Source organism: Amblyraja radiata, chromosome 25, assembly GCF_010909765.2.
Source record: "Amblyraja radiata isolate CabotCenter1 chromosome 25, sAmbRad1.1.pri, whole genome shotgun sequence".
Taxonomy (NCBI): Eukaryota; Metazoa; Chordata; class Chondrichthyes; order Rajiformes; family Rajidae; genus Amblyraja; species Amblyraja radiata.
In genome coordinates, this window is record NC_045980.1 from 13,264,687 (window position 1) to 13,289,354 (window position 24,668).

At 44.7% G+C, this 24,668-nt stretch overlaps 1 protein-coding gene across 1 annotated transcript in view; it reads left to right on the top strand.

Moving 5' to 3' along the window:
• tmem132c (transmembrane protein 132C) overlaps nt 1-24,668 on the top strand; it is an 815,186-nt gene that overhangs the window by 531,998 nt on the left and 258,520 nt on the right. The window contains exon 4 of the mRNA XM_033043184.1: nt 18,730-18,922. Coding sequence (XP_032899075.1) covers nt 18,730-18,922 — 193 coding nt within the window. The remainder of the gene's footprint in view (nt 1-18,729; nt 18,923-24,668) is intronic.

Here is a 24,668-nt window from a genome sequence, read left to right on the forward strand (position 1 = left end):
TCTTCACTTTGGACATCAGAAATCTGAAAGGCTGAAAGAATCTTCACAAAACAGTTTAGTGGTTTGACAGAAAGGTTATGACTGGTGTGCGGAACTCCTGGCTAAGAAAATAGCAATCATAACGTGCAAAATAATGCGACACTAGATGTGGGGAATAAATCTCAACACAAAGAGGTATTTACCTTGAGTTTACAAAAATATCACGTCCTTGTTCTGTGTTTTATACAGAAAGGAAAAAGGTGGAGTGCATTCAAATATACAAATGTTATATTTATCTCAGTGTGAAGATTACGAGAATCAGAGTGCACACACACATCTTTTCATTAAAGTGGGGATAATGTTTGGGTGCGGTTATGAATATGGTGGCTGAAAATGTCAATACTCCTGTAGTTCAACTCTGTAGTTTAGTTGGCGATCGGTAGGCCAAACCTTCTTTTGGACCGTAGCTACACAAAAATGCTGGAGAAACTCAGCGGGTGCAGCAGCATCTATGGAGCGAAGGAAATAGGCAACGTTTCGGGCTGAAATGTTGCCTATTTCCTTCGCTCCATAGATGCTGCAGCACCCACTGAGTTTCTCCAGCATTTTTGTGTACCTTCGATTTTCCAGCGTCTGCAGTTCCTTCTTAAACACTTCTTTTGGACCTTCATTAGTTACAGTCTTATCCTCAACCATCTCTGCTCATGTGTGACAAGATCTGAGGTGGACACAGAGTGCTGGAGTAACTCAGTGGATCAGGCAGCATCTCTGGAGAAAAAGGATGGGTGACGTTTCGGGCCGGGACCCTTCTTCCGACTAGATGAGATCTCACCGGGCAAATGGCACAAGCAGTGGCCAAGTGTTCCAAGGGGAATCGCTGGGTATATACCGGGCTGTAACACGCCTACCATCGGCCTCCATCGCTCACTCCATTGTGTCACTGCTGCCTATGTTTGACCCAAGAAAGTCCAGTGAGTGTTGCATCATTGAGTTGCAATCGTGGAATTGTCCTAATAACGTGTGCGGTAGAATATTTAAACCGGTCTCTACGGGTCATTTGTTGGAAGGAACTGCAGATGACGGTTTACATCGAAGGGAGACACAAAATACCGGAGTAGCTCAGCGGGACAGGCAGCATCTCTGGAGAAGATTCTGAAGAAGGGTCTAGACCCAAAACATCACCTATTCCTTTTCTTCAGGGATGCTGCCTGTCCCACTGAGTTGCTCCAGCATTTTGTGTCTATCCCCGCTTCAGATCATGCTGGTGGTACGAAACGTCTCCAGAGATGCTGCGTGACCCGCTGAGTTACCCCAGCACTTTATATCCTATTCAGCTTGAAATATACCTGAGGTGGAACCTTTCCCTTGTGGGGGTCATTTGTCTGTTAATTATGCAATGAATTAATGCAGTTGGAACATTAATTGTGTGATGGATCAGAAGGGAGCTCAGTGATTGAATTGCTGGCCAAAGTATTCTGATTAGCATTTCCCTTTACATTTTGTTTAGTTGGCTCCTTACACGTTGCTCTGTAAGACCTGTCTACCATGCCAACAACAGCACTGCTTGCTCTCCTTATTATAGCCATTTGATATATATTCTGTGATAAATTTAAAGTTCCTTTTCTAGTTCCAATCTTTTCATCTCAGCAAAAGGGAGAGGTTTAGCAGGCTAGGACTTTATTGGGGAATTCTTTGCCACAGAAGGCTGTGGAGGCCAAGTCAATGGATATTTTTAAGGCAGAGATAGATAAATTCTTGATTAGTACGGGTGTCAGGGGATATGGGGAGAAGGTAGGAGAATGGGGTTAGGCGGGAGAGATAGATCAGCCATGATTGAATGGCGGAGTAGACTTGATGGACCGAATGGCTTAATTTTGCTCCTATCACTTCTGACCTTATGACCTTTATTCCCTTCAGAAGGATGGGTGGGGGGAGGTTGATCTTATAGAGGTGTACAAAATCCTGAGAGTTATAGATCGGGATAAATGCACAGAGTCTTTTGCCCAAAGTAGGGGAATCCAGAACCACAGGACATATGTTTAAGATAAGGGGGGAAAGATTTAATGGGAACTTTTTTATACAAAGGGTGGTGAGTCTATAGACCAATCTGCCAGAGGAGATAGTTGAGGCAGGTACTATTGCAACATTTAAGAAAATTTAGACAAGTATATGGATAGAACAGGTTGCGAGGGATATGGGCCAAATGCAGGCAGGTGGGACTCGTGTAAATGAGGCATGTTGGGCAGTGTGGGCAAGAGAGCCTGTTTCCACACTGTATGACTCGACTCTATCTTCATTTTGAAACCATGCTGTTTGGTTTGTTCCGAAAACCTTCCCAGATTGATTTATGCCAAGTATGGTCTGAATGAACAGATGTGCTTTATTTGAGTTAAAAATAAATCTCCCTATTGATAAACCAAAACTTTATTGTGACATTTACCATGACATTTGAAGGAATCTGAACACCGCTGAACATGGTCAGTATATTTCCACTGCTCCAAATAAAGGCTGGCATTTCAATGCTTATTGGACAGATTCCTTATTGAACAGCTTGTTTGTTCGGCAATGGTTCTGGGCAAATTATCACAAGCCTGTGCTGTAATTTGAACGCACAATTAGTTCATTAGTTAGATGGCACTTATCTGTGGTTAGTCGACCAGATTAAAGATAAGTCTTTGGGTAAAAGAAAGAGGCCAACTCAGCTTCAGGCAAAAGGGCTGGAAATAAAGTGTGGGAAGGAACTATAGATGTTGGTTTAAACCGAAGGTAGACACAAAATGCTGGAGTAACTCAGCGGGACAGGCAGCATCTCTGGAGAGAAGGAATGGGTGACATTTTGGGTCGAGACCCTTCTTCAGACTGAGAGTCAGGGGAGAGGGAACGAGAGATATAGACGGTGATGTAGAGCGATATAGAAGAAATGAAAGCAATCAAGCTGAGTGCTAACATTCACTCAATACTCTCCTGATAATGTTTTGTGTTGAAAGCTTTCTCATTCACAAGCCTCCTCCTATCACAACCCCCACTCTCGATAAAACATTGGCATAAAAAACATCTGCGGAGGATTGATATACGCGGAAAATAAGTGTACTGAGCTTGAATTGATTTTATGATTCATTTCAGTATAATCAAATCAATGATGTTCCATCAGGATAGGACAGGTTTTGCGGGGTAAAGGGCCATGTGTGGGCAGGTGGGACAGGTATAGACAGGGCATGTTGGTCGGCGCGGCCAGGTTCAGTCGAAGGGCCTGTTTCCATGCTGTATGATTCTACGACTCTGGGATCAGAGCCACACAAGGAACTGCAGATGGTAGATTCATGAGTGAAACACAAAAAGGCTGAAGTAACTCAGCAGGCCAGGCAGCATCAGTGGAAGGTGACTTTTTGGGTCAGGATCCTTCTTCAAACTCTTGAAGAAGGATCCAAACCTGAAACTTTACCTGATCATTGCTTCCACATTTGCTACCTGACCTGCTGATATGATTCATCAGAACCTTTAATGATTACCCTTTTGATGAAGGGTGGCATTGTGGCCCAGCGGTAGAGTTGCTGCCTCACAGTGCCAGAGACCTGGGTACGATCCTGACTACGGGTACCGCCTGTATGAAGTAAGCACGTTCTCACTGTGACCGCGTGGGTTTCCTCCCGCACTCCAAAGACGTGCAGGTTTGTAGGTTGACGCAAAATGCTGGAGGAACTCGGTGGGTGAGGCAACAACTTTGGAGAGAAGGAATGGGCGACGTTCACGTCGAGACCCTTCGTCAGACCCGAAACGTCGCCCATTCCTCCTCTCCAGAGATGCTGCCTCACCCGTTGAGTTACTCCAGCATTTTGTGTCTATCTTCGATTTAAACCAGCATTTGCAGAGATTTTTACACAGATTTGTAGATTAATAAGCTTCTGTAAATTGTCCCTAGTGTGCAGCATACTAGTGTATGGGTAATCGTTGGTCAGCATGGACTCAGTGGGCCAAAGGGCCTGTCTCCTTGCTGTATCTCTTTAAAAAAAGATTTAGCTGGTTGGATGACAGTGGACAAATGTGCTGCCATGGTGATCTATTAGTTTCAGGCTACAAGTTGAAAATAGTACAATCTGAAATAGAAACTTGAATCACTCCAACCTCGCTTTGCCTTTGCGAATTGACATTTAGCTAAACAGCCTTCAGCTACTTTATTCAATGGGATGTAAAACTGTAAATCCCAATATGGTGACTTTAATAGACAGGCACTGGGGCAGGCCTAGCAAGCACGGAACATGCCCAGAGTACAAAAGAAAACTAACAGTGCCTTCTGAGGATATTCATACATTGAGGAAGGATGTGCTGGCGTTGGAGAATGGTCCAGAGAAGGTTTAGGAGAATGATCCCGGGGATGTTTGGGTTAATGCATGAGGAGCGTTTGAAGGCTCTGGGCCTGTACTCGCTGGAGAAGATGTTTCCAGTCACAGGGTGGTCTAGAACCAGAGGGCACTGCCTCAGGATAAAATGATGCACCTTTGAAAGGAGATGAGAACTTCTTTAGCCAGAGGGTGGTGCATCTGTTGAATTCATTGCCACAGACGGTGGTGGAGGCCAAGACATTGGGTATTTTTAAAGCGGAGGTTGACAGGCTCTTGATTAGAAAGGGTGTCAAAGGTTATGGGGAGAAGGCAGGAGAAGGGCAACTATTTTACACGTAGGGTGGTAGGTGTATGGAACGGGCTGCTAGAGGATGTACTTGAGGCTGATACTATCACAACCTGTTAGGAAACAGGTCAACAATGTGAAGAAACATTTGGACAAGTTCATGGATCAGAAAGGTTTGGAGGGATATGGGCCATACGCAGGCAGGTGGAACTAGAGTAGATGGGGCAAGTTGGTTGTCATGGACAAGTGGGAGAACAGGACCTGTTTCCATGCAGTATGGCTCTATAATTGTAATGGAGTTGAGAGTGTATATTAGATCAGCCATGATTGAATAATGGAGTAGACTCGATGGGCTGAATGGCCTAATTCTGCTCCTATGTCATATCATATGGATGGGGGATAAAGATTAAATGACCACTTGAAGTTAATGCTGAGGTTCTCCTTAGTAATGGAGCTTTGAACAAGGCAGTGCCAATGCCACATAACAAAACCCAATGGAAAGACTAAAATGCAAAACAAAACTTTAAAAATAGCTGTAATATTTCAGCATTATTACTTTCATTTAACTCACAAAAGCATTATGCAGCTGCTTTAACTTTATCTGTTTTTACCTATTTTAGAATGCATAAATAGAATGTTAACTTTACAATCTATTGAATACGATTGTTTGCCTATTAAAGTTAATATACTGGCAAATGGTGCAAATCTAATTTAATCTGTAAAAGTTAATTACAGCTAGTTTGCACATGCAGTTTGCTGCTTGTAACACAATATTCATGGTTTAGTTCCAAAGAAAGGAGTCGGTTTCATAGGATTTTGTACAACATTTTCTTTGAGGTTGAGGGGAGATCCGATCGAAGTATATAACATTAGTAGAGGTGTAGATAAGGTAGACAGTCAGAAATGTTTGTCCCATGAATAGATATGTCAAAGACTAGAGCGGATAGATTTGCAGGTGAGAGGGGCAAAGTTGAAAGCAGATTTGTTTAGTTTAGTTTATGGATACAGCATGGAAACAGGCCCTTCGGCCCGCTGAGTCTGTGCTGCCCAACGATCACCCCGTACGTTAATCAAAACATTTACAAACCTGCACGTCTGTGGATTGTGGGAGATAACCAGAGCACCCGGAGAAAACCCACGCGGTCACAGGGAAAATGTACAAACTCCATACAGACAGCACCCATGGTCAGACCCGGAGCACCGGTGGCACAGCAATACAGTTGCTGCCTTACAGCGCCAGAGACCCAGGTTCGACCCTGACTACGGGTGCTGTCTGTACGGGGTTTGTATGTTCTCCCCATGACTGCGTGGGTTTTCCCCGGTTGCTCCGGTTTCCTCCCACATTCCAATGACGTGCAGGTTTGTGAGTTAATTACCTTCGTAAAAGATTGTAAATTGCCCCTAGTGTGTAAGATAGTGCTAGTGCGTGGGAATCGATGGTCAGCGTGGACCCGGTGGGCCGAAGAGCCTGTTTCCTAAACTAAACATACGGAGAAAACCGTATGTTTAGTTAAATGTTAAACAGGGTAAACGTGCAAACAAACTCCGTACAGACAGCACCCAGAGTCAGGATCGAACCCGGATCTCTGGCGCTGTGAGGCAGCAACTCTACCGCTGCGCCACCGTGCCGCTAGTACAGCTTTTTTTATTCGAGTAAATGAGCAGTGATAACAAGTATGTTGATTTATTCCATGTTGTTTGTTTACGAAAGAATTTAATACTTCAGCTTTACTCAATTTATGTAACCAGGTTGAGGACCTGATCCAGTCGGCTGACAGCTAAGATAAATGCATATTTAATATGTAATGGATTCTAAACGCGGTGAACAAGCATAGCATCTGCAGTTGAGCATGGTAATATATACAAGAGTAACAATTAGGATAATCACTGAACTGTTTGTGACAATAATTCAGCTCAGCTGACTGGAAAGAACATGAGATGAGAGGACAAATAAATAACGCTGCAAATGGTTTTGATGCTGGTGAAGTGTATGTTAAATGAAATTGAAATAATCTAATTAATACAGAAAAAAAATAGACCGGCTCTGTAAACACAACAGATTCTGAGGGGTTCCTCCCACCAAGGCTCTCACTCTCCCGCAGTCTGCTCCAGCAATGTGAGATTTGTTGGGATTCATTTGCATAGTTCCCGCTTTCAGCGAGCTTCGGGGCGGATTTTGATTAAGATTTTCCATCGGCAATGATTCCGGTGTAGGATTCAGTCGCTGGGTTCTGTCCACATTGCGTGCACTCACTGTAAACAGTTTGTAGCAGCCATGCTAGCCAACAAGCAATGCTCATTCGAAGAAGCTGCTGCAGTGGCTGCATTTATGCACTTAACACGCAGTGTGAGTCATGAATGGGAAGCCCAAACGGAAGAGTTTTAGTTTAGTTTAGTTTAGAGATACAGCACGGAAACAGACCCTTCGGCCCACCAAGTCCGCACCAAGTCCAGTGATCCCTGCGCATTAACACTAACATGCACACACGAGGACCAATTTATTGTTTAGTGTAAACTACAAACCTGTACGTCTTTGGAGTGTGGGAGGAAACCGATGATCTCGGCCAAAACCCATACAGGTTATGGTGAGAATGTACAAGCACCGTACAGACAGCATCCATAGTCAGGAATGATCCTGGGTCTCTGGCACTGTAAGGCAGCAACTCTACCCCTGTGTCACCATGCAGTTTAGTTTAGGTTAGAGATACTTTAGAGTGGCATGATGGCGCAGACATAGAGTTGCTGTCTTACAGCAGCAGAGACCCAGGTTCTCCCCGTGAACCACGTGGGCTTTCCCCGGGTGCTCCGGTTTCCTCCTGCACTCCAAAGATGTACAGATTTCTAGTTTGATTGACTTCGGTGAAGATTGTAAGTTGTCCCTAGTGTGTAGGATAGTGCTAGTGTGTGGGGATCGCTGGTCGGTGCGGATTTGGTGGGCCGAATGGCCTCTGCACGCTGCATCTCTAAACTAAACTAAACTAAAAATTCAGAAATGGTAAATCTAGCCACCAATCTGCAGCTGCTGTTGATGGAGTCACTGAAAGTAAGCAAGCAGGTACAGCAGGCAGTGAAGAAAACCAATGGCATGTTGGCCTTTATTGTGAGAGGATTTGAGTTTAGGAGCAAGGAGGTCCTACTGCAGTTGTACAGGGCCGTGGTGATACCGCACCTGGAGTAATGTGTGCAATTTTGGTCTCCTAATTTGAAGAATGACATTATTGCTATTGAGGGAGTTCAGTGTAGATTAATTCCCGGGATGGCGGGACTGACATATGATGAAATAATGGGTCGACTGGGCTTGAATTCGCTGAAGTTAGGATGAGAGGATATCTTATCGAAACATATAAAATTCTTAAAGGATTGGGCAGGCTAGATGCAGGAAAAATGTTTCCGATATTGGGGGAGTCCAGAACCAAGGGCCACAGTTTATGAATAAGGGGTAGGCCATTTAGGACTGAGATGAGGAAAAACCTTTTCACCCAGAGAGTTGTGAATCTGTGGAATTCTCTGCCAGAAGGCAGTGGAGGCCAATTCACCGGATGTTTTCAAGAGAGAGTTCGATTTTGCTCTTAGGGCTAAAGGAATGGAGGGATATGGGGGAAAAAGCCAGAACGGGGTACTGATTTTGAATGATCAGCCATGAACATATTGAATGGCGGAGGGCCAAATGGACTGCCTCTGCAACTATTTTCTATGGTTGTTCACCTCCTTCTCCAGCTAGAGAGTGGGAAGCATAACGTCATGGACCAGACTGGTGGGTGTGTTGTAGCTGGCCTGTGTCATGCACTGATCACCCTCAAAGAGCTGGTAGAATGTTTGACGCACCAGCGTTGGTGGTGGTGGGTCTGCTTGTTGGTATACTTGTTGTTGGGAGATGGGATTGTTATTACAGTCATTGAGTTTGCTGGCCTTGGACTCACGGGCAGGTGGGTGAGGACATTATATTTCTTCCTGCGATGGAACCAGTCCCTCAAGGCTGCAGGTTTTACTCTTGCTCTCTGGCTAATACTGTAGGATTAGTGTAAATGATGTTTGGTGTGAATGCGATGAGCCGAAGGGCCTGTTTCTTTGCTGTATCTCTCTGTTGCTCAGTGACGCCTGCTGCCACTTTCTCTCTATCTTGGATATCCTCCCTGGTATCTGAGAAGGAATTCCAAGGTTCAGTTCCAAGAATGTCCCAGTTGGCGTCAATCTCCCATTTCCATAAAAAGACACAAAGTGCTGGAGTAACTCAGCGAGTCAGGCAGCAGATCTGGAGAACATGGGTAAGTGACATTTCAGGTCGGGACCCTTTTTTAGACTTTAAGACTTTGGAGATACAACATGGGAATGGGCTCTACAGACCATTGAGTCCACACCGACCAGTGATCACCCATAAGCTACAAACCTGAACCTCCTTGGAATGTGGGAGGAGACCGGAGCACCCGGAGAAAACCCACGCGGTCACAGGAGAGAACGTACAAACTCCGTACAAAGAGCCCCCTGAGCCAGTGTTGAACCCGGGTCTCTGACATTGTAAGGTGGCAGTTCTATTGTGCCACCCGGTGTCTTCTGCCTCGCGTTTGCATGTTTAACTTGCACTGCTCCTTATCAGTGCTCCCTAACTTTGCACCAACTTGCAGCAGGGCTTTGAATGAATGAGCATCCATCAGTTCAATCAGCGCACGTCTCTTTTCAGCAAGCACACCAGATTCTTAGAATTGCTTCAGGTTATTATATACTAATACAATAAATAAGCAAGATCGTTGGTGTGTATGCTCATCCATCATCGTTTGAAGTTGATGCGTGGAATCCTTGAATGAATGGTGAGCGTTTTCCATGCATTCCCTCTTTATGGATAGTTTCCAGGGTGAATTTATTTCTTCCCTCTTCTCTCAACCTTGCTCTGGTGCATTGGCTCAATCTCGTTGACCTGTCGGGATGCTTTACATCATTCCTGGACAATGATTTATTTGCTGCCCGTTTCCTGAAATGTTATTTGTAATGTCAAGTTTTAATTCATAGCTACTTGTTCATGCCACAAATATACACTGCAAGTTTTGAAGTGAATAATAACATAGTTTAACTTAAGTTTAGTTTAATTAAGTTTATTATCGTTGTGTGTACGGTAAAAGTGCTTTTTGTAGGGTGCTATCCAGTCAGCGAAAAGACGACATGATTACAACCAAGCCGTCCGCAGTGTACAGATACCACCAGATAAAGTGGTTCATGTTTAGTGCAAGATAAAATCTAGTAAAGTGCAATTAAAGATAGTCAGAGGGTCTTCAATGAGGACAGGACAGTTCAGTTGCCTGAAAACAGCTGGGACAAAACTGTCCCTGAATTTGGAGGTGTGCGTTTTCATACTTCTGTACCTCTTGTCTGATGGGAGAGGGGAGAAGAGGAAATGACCAGGGTGAAATTTGGCCTTGATTAGGCTGGTGGCTTTTCTGAGGCAGCGTGAAGTGTCGATGAAAGGGATGTTGGTTTGTGTGATGGTAACTATACCAGGTTCATTGAGGGGGGGGGGCCATAATCATCACACTGCTTGATATGATATCAATGGACATAAAGATTAAACTCAATCCTTCAAAACATATTGAGCCGTATCTTCTGCCCTGAAACCAGGACTGATCCCTCTGGTTTCTGGGCTGATCTGCTTATAAGCAATGGGATCAGTTTATGTTAACGGCTGTGTTTTCTGCCTCGGTGCCTGTGGTGCGCTGTTTATATCCTCGACCAGACAGCTTGACCTCATGTAAGCTTGCCAGCTCTTGGGCAGAGTTTGCCCCTGAGCCTATGCTCTATAAACTGTGAAATAACAGTAGTTCCCATTCACATCAATGGATACAACTCTCAGAAGAAGTCAATGCAATTATGTTGAAGGGTCTCGACTCAAAACGTCACCGATTCCTTCTCTCCAGAGACCCGCTGAGTTACTCCAGCATTTTGTGTCTATTATGTTTTTATTATCTATGTAAGTAAGTAAGTTTATTGGCCAAGTATTCACATACAAGGAATTTGCTTTGGTGCTCCGCCCACAAGTAACAACATGACATACAGTGACGGTTACGAATGACTCGGAAAACACTAAACATTAATAATAATAAAACATTAATGATAAACACATGTGAACCAACAAAATGCCAGATCAAAAGGAGGCTACAGATTTTTGGCTGTTGAGTAGAGCAACTACTCGTGGATTAAAACAAGTTTAAATAATTTAATTTATTTATTTTGGGGATTAGTTTAATTTATACATACAGCATAGAAACAGGCCTTTCTGCTCACTCAATCCACACTGACCATCGATCACCTGTGCAAACTAGTTCTATGTTATCCCACTGTCTCTTCCACTCCTTACAGCCTAATTTTGCCCCTATAAACCTATGAAGTTATGAGCATCAGATTCACCCGTCGTTTCAGTTTTTCCTCTTTTATCCTTGAGTGGCAGATTGAAAATCGCCCCCAGTATTTTTTCTCTAATTACAACATATATTCATTAGATGTGTGCCCACTATGTAGATTTTATAAATTGGTCTATTTATCTTGTCACAGCAAGAGCGTCAGCGAGGAGAGAGTGTTATCGGGCTGTTTAATCTTACTTCTGTGCTTTCTACTTCATGTCTTTGGCAGCACTGATTAGCTCACTGTGCTCTCCCTGAGCTCTGTCAGTGATGGATCTGCCGTGAGCAGATGAAGAGGCGCCATCTCCCAGGGGATCTGGCTGACACTGTCCAGGATCCATCACTTCAATAAGCTGCAGTTAAAATCCTATCCATTCATCCCGACTGGTATTCAAGACCCACACTAACCCGGCCACGCTCTCCTTTCACTCTTCCCATCGGGAAGAAGGTGTAGGAGTATGAAAACTATTACCTGTGGGAAGGAAGTGCAGATGCTGGTTTCAACCAAAGATAGATACAAAAAGCTGGAGTAACTCAGCGGGACAGGCAGCATCTCTGGAGAGAAGGAATGGCTGACGTTTCGGGTCGAGTCCCTTCTTCAGACTATTATCTCCAGGTTCAAGAATATCTTCTTCCCGATAACACTATGAAATGCAAATTCAGCTAAGATCTGACAACTGTCTTGGTTTAGTTTAGAGATGTAGCATGGAAACAGGTCCTTCGGCCCATCGAGCCCATGCAGATCATCGATCACCCGTTCACACTAGTTCTACGTTATCCCGCTGTCTCATCCACTCCCCACACACTGGGGGCAACTTACATGTGCCTTACGGTGTTGTAATCTCAGAAGGTTTTGGAGTCGGAAGAAGTCATACAAAGAGGGAGGCAATGGGCTGTGAAGTGAATCAATGATGTGAATATTGTTCGCTGTGCTCGGAACCACAATGGTTCGCAGTGTAAGTTGAAGAGACTGTGACAACAGTAGAGTTTTAGAGTCAAGAGCCAAGTCTTTTAGAGTAATGGGAGTAATGCGGCCGGAAACCGTACATGTAAATTGATCCTTTCCGATTGGACGTCTGGGAGCGCCGGGCATCGCGATCGGACGTCTGCGAGCATCGGGCATTGTGGCATCGCACGGCGGGAACGAATCGAAAGGCAGAAAGGCAGCCGGACGGATGTCGGACGGATGGGGCGAGAGTTTTATATAATAATAGATAGATAGATATATATATATAAACAATATAACATATTGTGTGTGTGTGTGTGTGTGAGCGTGTGTGCGCGCGTTGGGGGTGGCCTGGGCTGCAGTGATATAATCAAGTCTGGGGTATAACAAAGGCTAAGAAGGGACAGAGGTAGAGATATTGAGGGATGAGATGCAGGAGGTGAAATGAGAAAGGAGAAAGTCAGGCAAAAATGAGTAATGCAGGAAGCTGATGTGTGATCTCATGGTGCATGACATGAGGGGGATAGATGGAGAGGCTTTTATCCCAGGGTTGAGGAATCAAGAACCAGAGGACATAGGTTTGAGGTGAGAGCGGAGAAATTTAATACGAACCTGATGGGCCATGTTTTTCACTCAGAGGGTGGTGGGTTTATGGAACGAGTTGCCAATGGAGGTAGTTGAGGCAGGTACTACAGCAACATTTAATGCCCTATGAACCTACACCTCTTTGACTCGAGTTAGTCTTGGGGTTGGCTCGAATATATGTTCGACATTCATCTTGGGGTGAAATTTACCACTAGGTTTGGCAACATATAATCCTGTTATTTTAATCGAGGGTCTCCCTGTGAGTTCTTGAATTGTACTAGCCCAACTCTCAGCATCTGCATCATCTTGTACAGTTGTACTCTGCTTAACGTATCTGAGGAAGGATGTGCTGGCGCTGGAGAAGGTCCAGAGGACGTTTATGAGAATGATGATCCCAGGAATGAGTGGGTTATCATATGATGAGCATTTGACGGCACTGGGCCTGTACTCGCTGGAGTTTAGAAGGATGAGGGGACACCTCATTGAAACTTACCGAATAGTGAAGGGACTAGATAGAGTGGATGTGGAGAGGATGTTTCCACTAGTGGGAGAGTCTAGGACCAGAGGTCATAGCCTCAGAATTAAAGGACGTTCCTTTAGGAAGGAGATGAGAAGGGTTTTCTTTAGACAATAGACAATAGGTGCAGGAGTAGACCATTCGGCCCTTCGAGCCAGCACCGCTATTCAATGTGATCATGGCTGATCATCCACAATCAGTACTCAGTTCCTGCCTTCTCCACATATCCCCTGACTCCGCTATCTTCAAGAGCCCTATCTAGCTCTCTCTTGGAAGCATCCAGAGAACCGGCCTCCACCAACCTCTGAGGCAGAGAATTCCACAGACTCACACCTCTCTATGTGAAAAACTAGTCAGATGGTGGTGAATCTGTGGAATTCATTGCCACAGAAGGCTGTGGAGGCCCAACTCAATGGATATTATTAAGGCAGAGAAAGATAGATGCTTGATTAGTACAGGTGTCAGGGGTTATGGAGAAAAGACAAGAGAATGGGAATAGGAGCGAGAAATAGATCAGCCATGATTGAATTGTGCAGTAGACTTGATGGGCCGAACGGCCTAATTCTGCTCCTATCACATGAACTTATAGAAACATATAAACATAGAAAATAGGTGCAGGAGTAGGCCATTCGGCCCTTCGAGCCTGCACCGCCATTCAATATGATCATGGCTGATCATCCAACTCAGTAACCCATACCTGCCTTCTCTCCATACCCCCTGATCCCTTTAGCCACAAGGGCCACATCTAACTCCCTCTTAAATATAGCCAATGAACTGGCCTCAACTTATGAACACGACACTCTGCAGATAGCAGAAGTAACAGGTCAAAGAGACGCAAGAGTATTGTTCACAGATGGGTTGTAATAGCTGCCTGCGATGTCCACGTGGGAGGGTCTGATGAGGCTGTTTTATTCTGAGATTTGTCCGTCATTGTGTCATTTGTATATATTGTAGTTTGACTTGTGGCACAATGCTAAATAATTCAATGAAATGGAGCTTGGCAGAGATTCAAGAGGCTGTGATACTTACCAGAGAGTGTGGAGAACCAGTTCGTCACAGCAGTGTCTTTGATTCGATGTTATATTTGATTTTACGATTATATTCTATTGAATGCTTTATCAAGCTATTAAGTGCATGCTGTTTTGTCAGCTTCTTAAAACAATTTAGAACATTAACCCTGAAAATAAATTCCTGAAATGCTGCTGCGTGGTGAGAAGTCAATACGGCTATGAGAAGATTGCAAAATCAAAGCATTGGGCAACAGGTTCTTGTTACTGGTTGGTTTCAAACAGTATTTTACAATCACACCATTGAATAGATGTGCACAAAAAGCCATGTAATTTAGTGACTATGAAATTTCATTTGGGATGTCATAATTTCACATTTAGTTTAAATATAACACCTAAACCTCATGGATCATATTTAAAAGAAATATGAATTTTTATATTTAGTTTATAAAAATATATATTTTATTTTGACATAATAATAATAATAATAATAAATTTTATTTAATGGGCGCCTTTCAGACATCTCAAGGACACCTTACATAGTAATCGGAATAAAAACATATAATCGGAATAGAACAGGTAAAAAAGACATCACAGAGACACAAATTAAAAACAGAATTCAATCCAAAAACAGAAAATCATAAACACAGTGTGAAGAGCTAACATAGTTAAACCTATTTAGTTTTGCTATTTTCAACTAAAATATAAAATAGTTTATAGTTTATATTTTAGTTAAAATAGTTAAACTAAACCAAATTTTGGAACCTTCTGTGGGATGTGCTAATTATTTACAATCACTGCCACTTTTCGGCAGAAGGGACAGAAGCAAATCTCACTACGATATTCTTGGATCCGTTCACCTTATGGAGGATGAGGGAAGATTTGCTCCTTAATTGCCGACAATCTCCTGTAGTGCTTCTGGAGGCTTTAATATTTCATTTTCATTTGTATTCCACTGGGGTTGTCTAGATTCCACAGGTTCTTTGTTGTTCATGGAGTTACTGAATGCACTAAATCAAGCTCAGACTCATTGATCCCGCATGAGTAGTGCAAAGATCTCCAGGGAGATGTCACACCAGGCCAGGAATTACTGAGGCCAGATTAATTTTCTGTGGCCAAGAAATGAACATTCTGTAACCCAATGAGGAAAGATCAATGGCAATAGCTTTCTCACTTCAAAAAAAGACACAAAGTGCTGGAGTAACTCGGCGGGTCAGGCAGCATCTCAGGAGAACATGGGTAGGAAGGAACTGCAGATGCAGGTTTGCAACAAAGATGGATAAAAAATGCAGGAGTAACCCAGCGACAGGCAGCATCCCTGGAGAAAATAGATGACGTTTTGGGTCGGAACTCTTCCTGGAGACAGGAAGGGAACTTTAGTGTGCTGAGAATGCCTTCTCTTTGTGGTTTGACTCTAAAATTGGGACTGAGAACAGGGGATGTTAGTGTTTTATGTGATCCATCATATCTGCTCCCCATGCTTTAGAAGAAGAGAAAGAGGAAGCTATTTGGCCGTAGCAGGAAGTATACACAGAGTGAGAGAGAGCAGAGCTTTAAGGGATGGGGGGGGGGGGGGGGGGGGGGGGCAGAGCTCCAGAGATGGAGATGAGTCTGAAGAAGGGTCTCGACCGGAAACATCACCCATTCCTTCTCTCCAGAGATGCTGCCTGTTCCGCTGAGTTACTCCAGCTTTTTATGTCTATCTTCGGTTTCTGCAGTTCCTTCCTACACATGGAGATGAGTGTTTGTTTGAATACATCAGCGGCTGTGGAAATCTTACAACGAATGGTGAGCCAGAGGGGAGATGGCTTCAAAGTGCAGGTGTGAGAAGAACACTTCAAAAGGCATGAAATTCCTCGTCAAGCACTTGGGGATATCATGAGGTTATGAACTGTGTAAAGAAATGCAATGTTTCTTCTAATTTCTGGAGGAACGTCTGAGCATTATAGTATAATCATCTGAGAAAAAATACTTATGTATGGTCTAAGCTACTTGCACACTTTTGAGAAATAAGAACTGAAGTTTGGACAATTTTGTTGCTGCTCGAAGGTTTTATGTGGAGCTCTGCTTTCAAGCGTATTTAATGGAACAATGGTGCAAATTCTAAAGGGCCTGTCCCACGAGCATGCGACCTGCATGCGGCAAGCCGGACCAAACCGGAAGCGGGGGCCGCGCGGAGGTCGAGTTAGTGACATGAAGTTCGAGCGAAGTCCGCGGGAAGTTCGCGCGTGACGTACGGCGTCAAGACGCTGTGCACGCCCGTCGAGGTGGTGTGTACGGCGTCGAGGCGGCTGCGGGCCGGCAGGCCGTTGCCGCGCGGAATTTTTGAACACGGTCAGTTTTTTGGAGCCCCGCGCGATGTCGGGACCAGCTCCGCACAACTCCATACGGCTCCGGCGATCGAAGCGGGACCGGCCCCGCGAGGCCGTACGGCTCAAGCGACCACATTAGGTCGCGCTTGCCGCGTGGAATCGCATGCTCATGCGACAGGCCCTTTACCCAGCAAAGCTTACTGATCCCATTTTCAGGATTTGCTTGAAGATGCCACTGTAACTATTAAGTAATCCCGCAAGTCAATAGTGCTTGATTGTCATCTTTATCAATGGTTCAATGATACTTCATTTATCACATGCTCGAGTGGTCACCGTGGCACAGCGGTAGAGTTCCTGCCTTACAGCGCCAGAGACCCGGGTTCGATCCTGACTACGGGTGCTGTCCGTACGGAGTTTGTACATTTTCCCCGTGACCCGCGTGGGTTTTCTCTGAGAACTTCGGTTTCCTCCCGCACTTCAAAGATGGACAGGCTTGCAGGTTAATTGGCTTGGTAAATGTAAAAAATGTCCCTAGTGTGTGTAGGGATTGTAGCGTTAATGTGTGGGATTGCTGGTCGGTGCAGACTCGGTGGGCCGAAGGGCCTGTTTCTGTGCTGTATCTCTAAACTAAACTAAACTAAACTACCGAGGTATAGTGAAATTCATTTTTGTACACAGTTTTGTATGCAGCTCAGTGCAAGTATCACTATGTATTAGCACTTGGGTGCATCTCAGATACAGAGCAAATGTAATACACTGAGACGGTGTACAGAGTCATCAGTTTGCCGCCATTTTCAAGTCCCAGTTATTATAGGTGTAGAGTTCTTAACCTGACCATGAAGGCCCGTTGCCCTTGGCGATGTTGCAGGGTCGGCCTGGCCAAGCGTAGTCATGGTGTCCTCTGCCACCGCTTCACCACTTATTTAAACCAAAAATAATGTATTCAATTATTTACAATAATATGTACAAGATGCAGGACAGAACGCCACAGGAGATCCTTCTTCCCCATGGCTATGAAACTGTACAACCCCTCTCCCTTCTGTCGTGGGGTAGACTGAGACTGCCCCCACCTCCCCAATCTTTGTACATTCCCAATCCTTTCCACTCGTCACTTTAATTTCATGTTTCATGTATTTTGCGTTTTTATGACTGTTGGCAGATCAATTTCCCTCCTGGGATAAATGAAGTTCTATCATATCGCACAGTACAAAATAATTCAAAACAAATTCACCACCATTATACAAGTCAAACAAATATTGTTCAACACAAAATATATTATTAAATCACTTTTTCTCCCATCCTTACTGAGGATGCATTCCCCCCCCCCCCCCCCCTCCGCGATGCCGTTGCAGACACAGAATAAACAAAAGAAAAACCAATAAATAGAAAACCCCGATATTAGTGCACAAAATCCCAAAGTACAACCAAGCCAGTAGATTGTTCTAAGCATAGCATAGCATTCCTTGAACATATTGTAGTGTTCAAGAGCCTGATGGCTGTTGGGAAGAAGCTGTTCTTGAACCTGGAGATCTCAGTTTTCGGACCCCTATACCTTCTCCCCGATGGCAGGAGTGAAATGAGAGTGTGGCCAGGGTGGTGTGGGTTCTTGGGTCTACACTACCTTGGATAAAGCTGATAGATGAAAAAGCAAACTTGCTGCATGCAGGGGATTTTAGTCGCTTGCACGCCCTCTGCTATCTTCCATGGTTTTCAGTAGTTTGCTTCATAGACAACAAAATGAGATAAATCTTTCTTCCAGACTTGGTTCTTGGCTTAGTTTAGTTTAGTTTAGGGATACAGCGTGAAAAAAGGCCCTTCGGCCCACCGAGACCATGCTGACCAACCAACTAGATCTATGCTACTCACCAGAGACAATTTACAGACGTCAATTAACCTACAAACTTTGCACGTCTTTGCAATGTGGGAGGAAACCGGGACACCTGGACAAAGAGGGCACAGCTTCAGAGTAAAAAGATGTACCTTTAGAAAGGAGATGAGGAGGAATTATTTTCGTCAGAGGGTGGTGAATCTGTGGAATCAATTGCCACAGACGGCTGTGGAGGCAAATGGGTAGTTTTAAAGCGGAGGTTGACAGGTTCTTGATTAGTACGGATGTCAAAAGTTACGGGGAGGAGAACGGGGTTGAGTGGAAAAGATAGATCAGCCATGATTGAATGGCGGAGGAGACTCGATGGGCCGAATGGCCTAGTTCTGCTCCTATGACTGATGAACATTATGTTTTTTCTTGTATTTCTGAAAACATGTTTGAAATCAGCTCTCAGTGGTCACTCGGGAGTCAGATACCTGCCATTTTGGGAATACTTGTTAAAAGTTACTTGGGGAATGCTTAACATTGTCTTTTGCTTTCCAGAATTGACGGGGCTTCCTATGAAATAATGCAGATGGACTTTGAAATGGATAACTTCAGCAGTCTGTCGGTGACCCGGCGAATCATGTGGCAGGTGGAATACCCTGGAAAACCCTCGCAGGCCGACCAGGAGAAGGCCGTGTCAGAGCTTCACGTCAGTCAGAGGGACATCACCAAAATCGTCCCTCTTGCCATGGTAGGAAAGTTTGTATTGAAACTTTTTGACTTTGTTGGAAAACTTTTCTGATTCTGGTTGTCATGTTGTTGAGGCATTCCCGCTCAAGAATGTTGCGTAAAAACCGCATAATACCTGATATTGATGCAAATATTCCAGCTAGGAATTCTCTCTTATAATATAATTTGTTTGTGCTTTTTTTGTCGTTACTTACCCCGGCTTATGTAATAGGCGACTTAAGAAAACGTACATTTACGCAAGCAATTCTTTACGCCTACTGACGCCCACGTTGTCTCCACATTGGAGCTCCACCATAGTCTCTAGTCTCTACCTCAGAGTTGCCCCGTGGTCTCCACCTCAGAGCTCCCCCATGGTCTCCGCGTCAGAGTTCCCATGTGGTCTCTGTGTAAATTTACACATACACAGTGGCACTTCTGTTTCCGACTTACCTAACATCTATCATATGCAAGGGTCTACGGGTCATCACCCTTACGTAAGTCGGGGAGAATCTGTAGTTGGTCAAGGTAGCAATGTATAAAAAACTCAATTTTCAAGTCAAGTCGTCAAGAGAGTTTATTGTCATGTGTCCCAGATAGGACAATGAAATTCTTGCTTTGCTGCAGCATGACTGAATATTTTAGGCATAAATACAGATCAGATCAGATCAGTGTGACCATATACCATAGAATATATATATACACACGTAAATACACAGATAAAGTGCAAAAGGTTGTTATAGTTCATAGGTACATAAAAATGCTGGAGAAACTCAGCGGGTGCAGCAGCATCTATGGAGCGAAGGAAATAGGCAAAGTTTCTGGCCGAAACCCTTCTTCAGACTGAAGATCAGTCTGAAGAAGGGTTTCGGCCTGAAACGTTGCCTGTATTTATGCCTTCGCTCCATAGATGCTGCTGCACCCGCTGAGTTTCTCCAGCATTTTTGTGTACCTTTGATTTTCCAGCAACTGCAGTTCCTTCTTAAACAACATGTTATAGTTCATAGTTTGTTTGAAGTTGTGTTTAATAGTCTGATGGCTGGGGGAAGTAGCTGTTCCTGAATCTGGATGTTGCAGATTTCAGGCTCCTGTACCTTCTACCTGATGGTAGCAGGGAGATGAGTGTGTGGCCAGGATGGTGTGGGTCCTTGATGATGCTGGCAGCCTTTTTGAGGCAGCGCCTGCGATAGATCCCCTCGATGGTAGGAAGGTCAGAGCCGATGATGGACTGGGCAGTGGTTACAACTTTCTGCATTATTTTCCGCTCCTGGACGCTCAGGTTGCTGTACCAAGCCACGATGTAACCGGTCAGCATGCTCTCTACTGTGCACTTGTAAAAGTTAGAGAGAGTCCTCCTTGACATACCGACTCTCCGTAATCCTCTCAGGAAGTAGAGGCGTTGATGTACTTTCTTTATGATTGCATCAGTGAGAGTGAGTACAGTGAGTGCAGCACGAATCACTCAAGTTATACAATATCTTAAGCATTGTTACTATTCTATTGCGATATCTTTAATACATTTAGAATGACTGAATTTATAAAATGTTTCACACATTGTTACTATTCCACTTGCACATGAGCAACGAGGCTAGAAAATGATTCTCTGCAAATGCTTTCTGCCTTCTGTTGCTGCTCTAACTCTCGTCCAAAATAAAACCGTGTTCTTCTAGTTCAATAAAAATCTTTCCATTACCTTGATGCCGCTGGAAAGAGAAACCATCAGCGAGGAAGGAGTAATTTTTTGAAAACATTTGCTGCGTTTCCTCTCGGGATTGTGGATAAGATGTGAATGTTGTGGCATGAACACTGAGCTGAGTGGGTTTAAACACGGCTCAGGAGTAGGAAGTCCCAGAGATGTGACTGCTGGTGCCTGGAACCCATTGCCATTCACCTTGCAGTTCATGATGTGCTGTGATATGCCAGCCATTGGTAATATTCTGAAATCATTCATGTGATGAGGTATTGTGACTGGGTGTTTATTGGAAGATGGACATGTGAAGGATCCTTCCAGATCATAGAGTTCAAAGGGCCTGTCCCACTTGGGCAACCTAATCCATGAGTCCAGAAGAGTGCCTTCGACCTTCAAGCTCGCGTTCGACCAGCCGCGTTGAAACCACAAGCTGGATTGACCAAACTGCGATCTGCATCTACCGACTGCCCATGCACACACACACACACACACACACACACACACTCACACACACACACACACACACACACACACACACACACACACACACACACACACACACACACACACACACACACTGCGAAGGTGGGGGCCAGGGACAGCGGACGAGAGCTGTCTGCGCGATGAAGAGGAAGGTAAACAGCTGCCACAGGGTACCGTAAGTCCTTTAGAGAGCGCGGGGAAGGGGGGGGAGTGAGAAGGAGACAGAAGGGAGACAGAAGGGGGGAGAAGGGGAAAAAGGGGGGGGGGGGGGAGAAGGAGCGGAGACACTTTAAAAAAGTTTAATAAAGTTTAGCGGGCATTTTACCTACCGGTGGGTCTTCCTAGGTCGTGAAATTCCAATGAGCCAATCAAAATGGCCGGTCAGCGAAGGAGATTGCCTACGGCTGCCCTCGAGTGCCTGTATGTAAATAGCGACCCCATTCCACTGCACTACGAGTGAAAAAGACATATGCTGACCAAATTCTACTCGCAGAAAATTTTTCAATATGCTGAAAATTTTTCCGCGACCTAGCTGAGGCCGCGAGTAGGCGACTTGAAATGTCACCTATCCTTTTTCTCATGCCTGACCCGCGGAGTTAATCCAGCACTTTGCATCTACCCTTTAGTCTCCTTCTCATCTCTAACGTTTGTCACTAACTCTACCCTTCTGCCAAGCAAACACTCCTCAGCTGTATCCACCTATCACTCGCCAGGCTTTGTTCTGCCTCCACATCTCTTTTCCAACTCCCCCCCCCCCCCCACTACAATCAGTCGGAAGAAGGGTCCTGACCCAAAACGTCACCAGTCTATTCCCTCCGCTGATGCTGCCTGACCAGCTGAGTTATTCCAGCACTTTGCGTTTTGCTTGAAAAAAATCAGTATTGCTTTTAAGGCAGACAAAACGAACTGCAGATGCTGGTTGTAAGGCAGTTTGCTTCACACCGCTCATTTATTGCTGTGAGAACGAACCATAGCAACACGTTGTGCTTCACCTTCAACAGGTTTTATGTAATTTAATCTAGCTCAGCATCAGGACATTAAGATACACAGATAGTAACAAATCTCAAAATGAATGTCAATGTTAAGAGGAATTCCCATTAAATTCAATTAGTCACATCATGTTATGTGGATAGCACCATCTACAGGTTCACTGATATTTACCCAGGATATGAACACGTAGGAAATCAGATAGACTGCAGAGTAAGGCACGGTATTCATATTTCAGTCAATATTTTAAATAACCATCGTAATTTTAATAGAAATTCATGCAGTTAAGTTTGATTTTTCTCTTAGGAACTGTGAGGGAATGACATTTACTCCCTTGTTGCTTCCCTCGACGATAGACACATAAAGCTGGAGTAACTCAGTTCAGTTTAGTTTAGTTTATTGTCACTTGTACCGAGGCACAGTGAAAAGCTGTTGTTGCGGGCTATCCAGTCAGCAGAAAGACAATACATGATTACAATCAACCCATTTACAGTGTATAGATACATGATAAGGGAATAACGTTTATTGCAAGATAAAGCCAGCAAAGTCCGATCAAGGATAGTCTGAGGGTCACCAAAGAGGTAGATAATAGTTCAGCACTGCTCTCTGGTTAAACTAGGATGGTTCAGTAGCCTGATAGTAGCTGGGAAGAAACTGCTGAAGACTCTGAAGAAGGGTCTTGTCCTGAAACGTCACCTATTCCTTTTCTCCAGAGATGCTGCCTGACCCGCTGAGTTACTCCAGCTTTTTGTGTCTATCTTCGGTTTAAACCAGCATCTGCAGTTCCTTCCTACACATCTCGTTTCTTCCGTCCTTTGACACACTTTTTGCACGAGGTACTCACACATCTCAAAGGGCATGAGTTAAACATTGCAGATTCTGTTTTCTGCCACTGTTAAAGAATAATCAATACTTGTTTCCAGCAAGGAAACAAGGTTATGTTAATCCAAGATAATTTTAATAGAATTTTCTAACAGAACTTGAGATCGCTCTGATGCAATTATAGCTAGAATATGGTCCATAAGAACCAGCTCCTTCTGCAGGAAGCATTAGAATCCGATTATTTTTTTTGTCCCTCTGTCAAAGCAATTCTCTCCGCTTTCAGTGTGACTATTTTGCAGAAAGGGTAACATTTTCTCAAATGTTTAGATCAGATGTGAGGCATTGAATTGCCAGCCATTGAAAGCAAGGGGGGAATTGGGTGGGTGGGGTACTGGCTGTGAGGGGCGAGGAGAGGGACGAAGGTTTGCGGGATGACTGGATGGAGGAGACGGCTGCGACGGGCTTTTATGCTCAGCTGCAGGTGGCACCAAAACCTGGCGACTTTAGCATTAGTTTTTTCCTGTTTTAGAGACACAGCGCGGAAGCAGCCCACCGAGTCCACGCCGACCAGTAATCACCGTACACAAGCACTACCCGACACACACTAGGAACAATTTACAGTTTTACGGAAGCCAATTACCCTACAAACTTGTACGTCTTTGGAGTGTGGAAGGAAACAGGGGCACCTGGAGAAAACCCACGCAGGTCACGGGAGAAAGTACAAACTCCGTACAAACTTCGTACAGACAGCACCCGTGGTCAGGTTCGAACCCGGGTCTCTGGCGCTGTAAGGCAGCTACTCTACCGCTGCGCTACCATGCCGTCCATATTGCATGTAATCTCAGTGGGCTATTTCTATGTATTAAGTGCTTAGCTAAGTATGGCAACAATCTTGCTGATGTCAAAAAAGAATCTCACCGTACCTTAGTACACCTGATAATAAAGGAACCAGTGATGAGGAAATCCTAATCAATTTTGTTTTGATCTGATAAAGAACTGGGTAAGTTATTCCTTGGTTCAAAATATATATTTTTTTGTTATGAAAAAATAGCCTACCAACTATTGTTCTGTGGTTGAAAAGCCTGATGAACGGTCCCGACCTGAAACGTCACCCATCCATGTTCTCCAGTGATGCTGCCTGACCCGCAAAGTTAAGGGCCTGTCCCACTTACGTGTCCTTGGCACGCAAATTACGTGACCCCGTGGTCGCGTTGAGGCGCACGGGCATCATATAGCCACGTGGGGCCGGTCCCACTGAGAAACGTGGAGGGGTATGTAGTTGTGCACGACATCGCGCGGGGCTCCGAAATTTTTGTAGCGAACAAAATCTTTGCGCGCCAACGGCCTGTCGCGGAACTGACGGCCAAAGTAGGACAGGCCCAAGAACCTGGCGCGATGCAACGTATCACCTCCAACAGCAGCAGAAGCAGGCAAACGATTGCTGAACTCGGCCTGGGGCTCACTGTCGTTGCGATCCGGATCCGCCCCCACTTCTACTCCCAGAGCGGGGCCAAGATAATTGAAGATGGACACAAAGCTGGAGTAACTCAGCGGGACCGGCAGCGTCTCTTGAGAGAAGCAATGGGTGACGTTTCGGGTCAAGACCCTTCTTTTCAGACTGAAGAGTCTCGACACGAAACGTCACCCATTCCTTCTCTTCAGAGATGCTGCCGGTTCCGCTGAGTTACTCCAGTTTTGTGTCCATCTTCAAATGATGACACGCGCTCCAGATGGCTGCGACCTTCGCGGGACCGTCGCGGCTCAACGCGACCACGAGGTCGCGTAATTT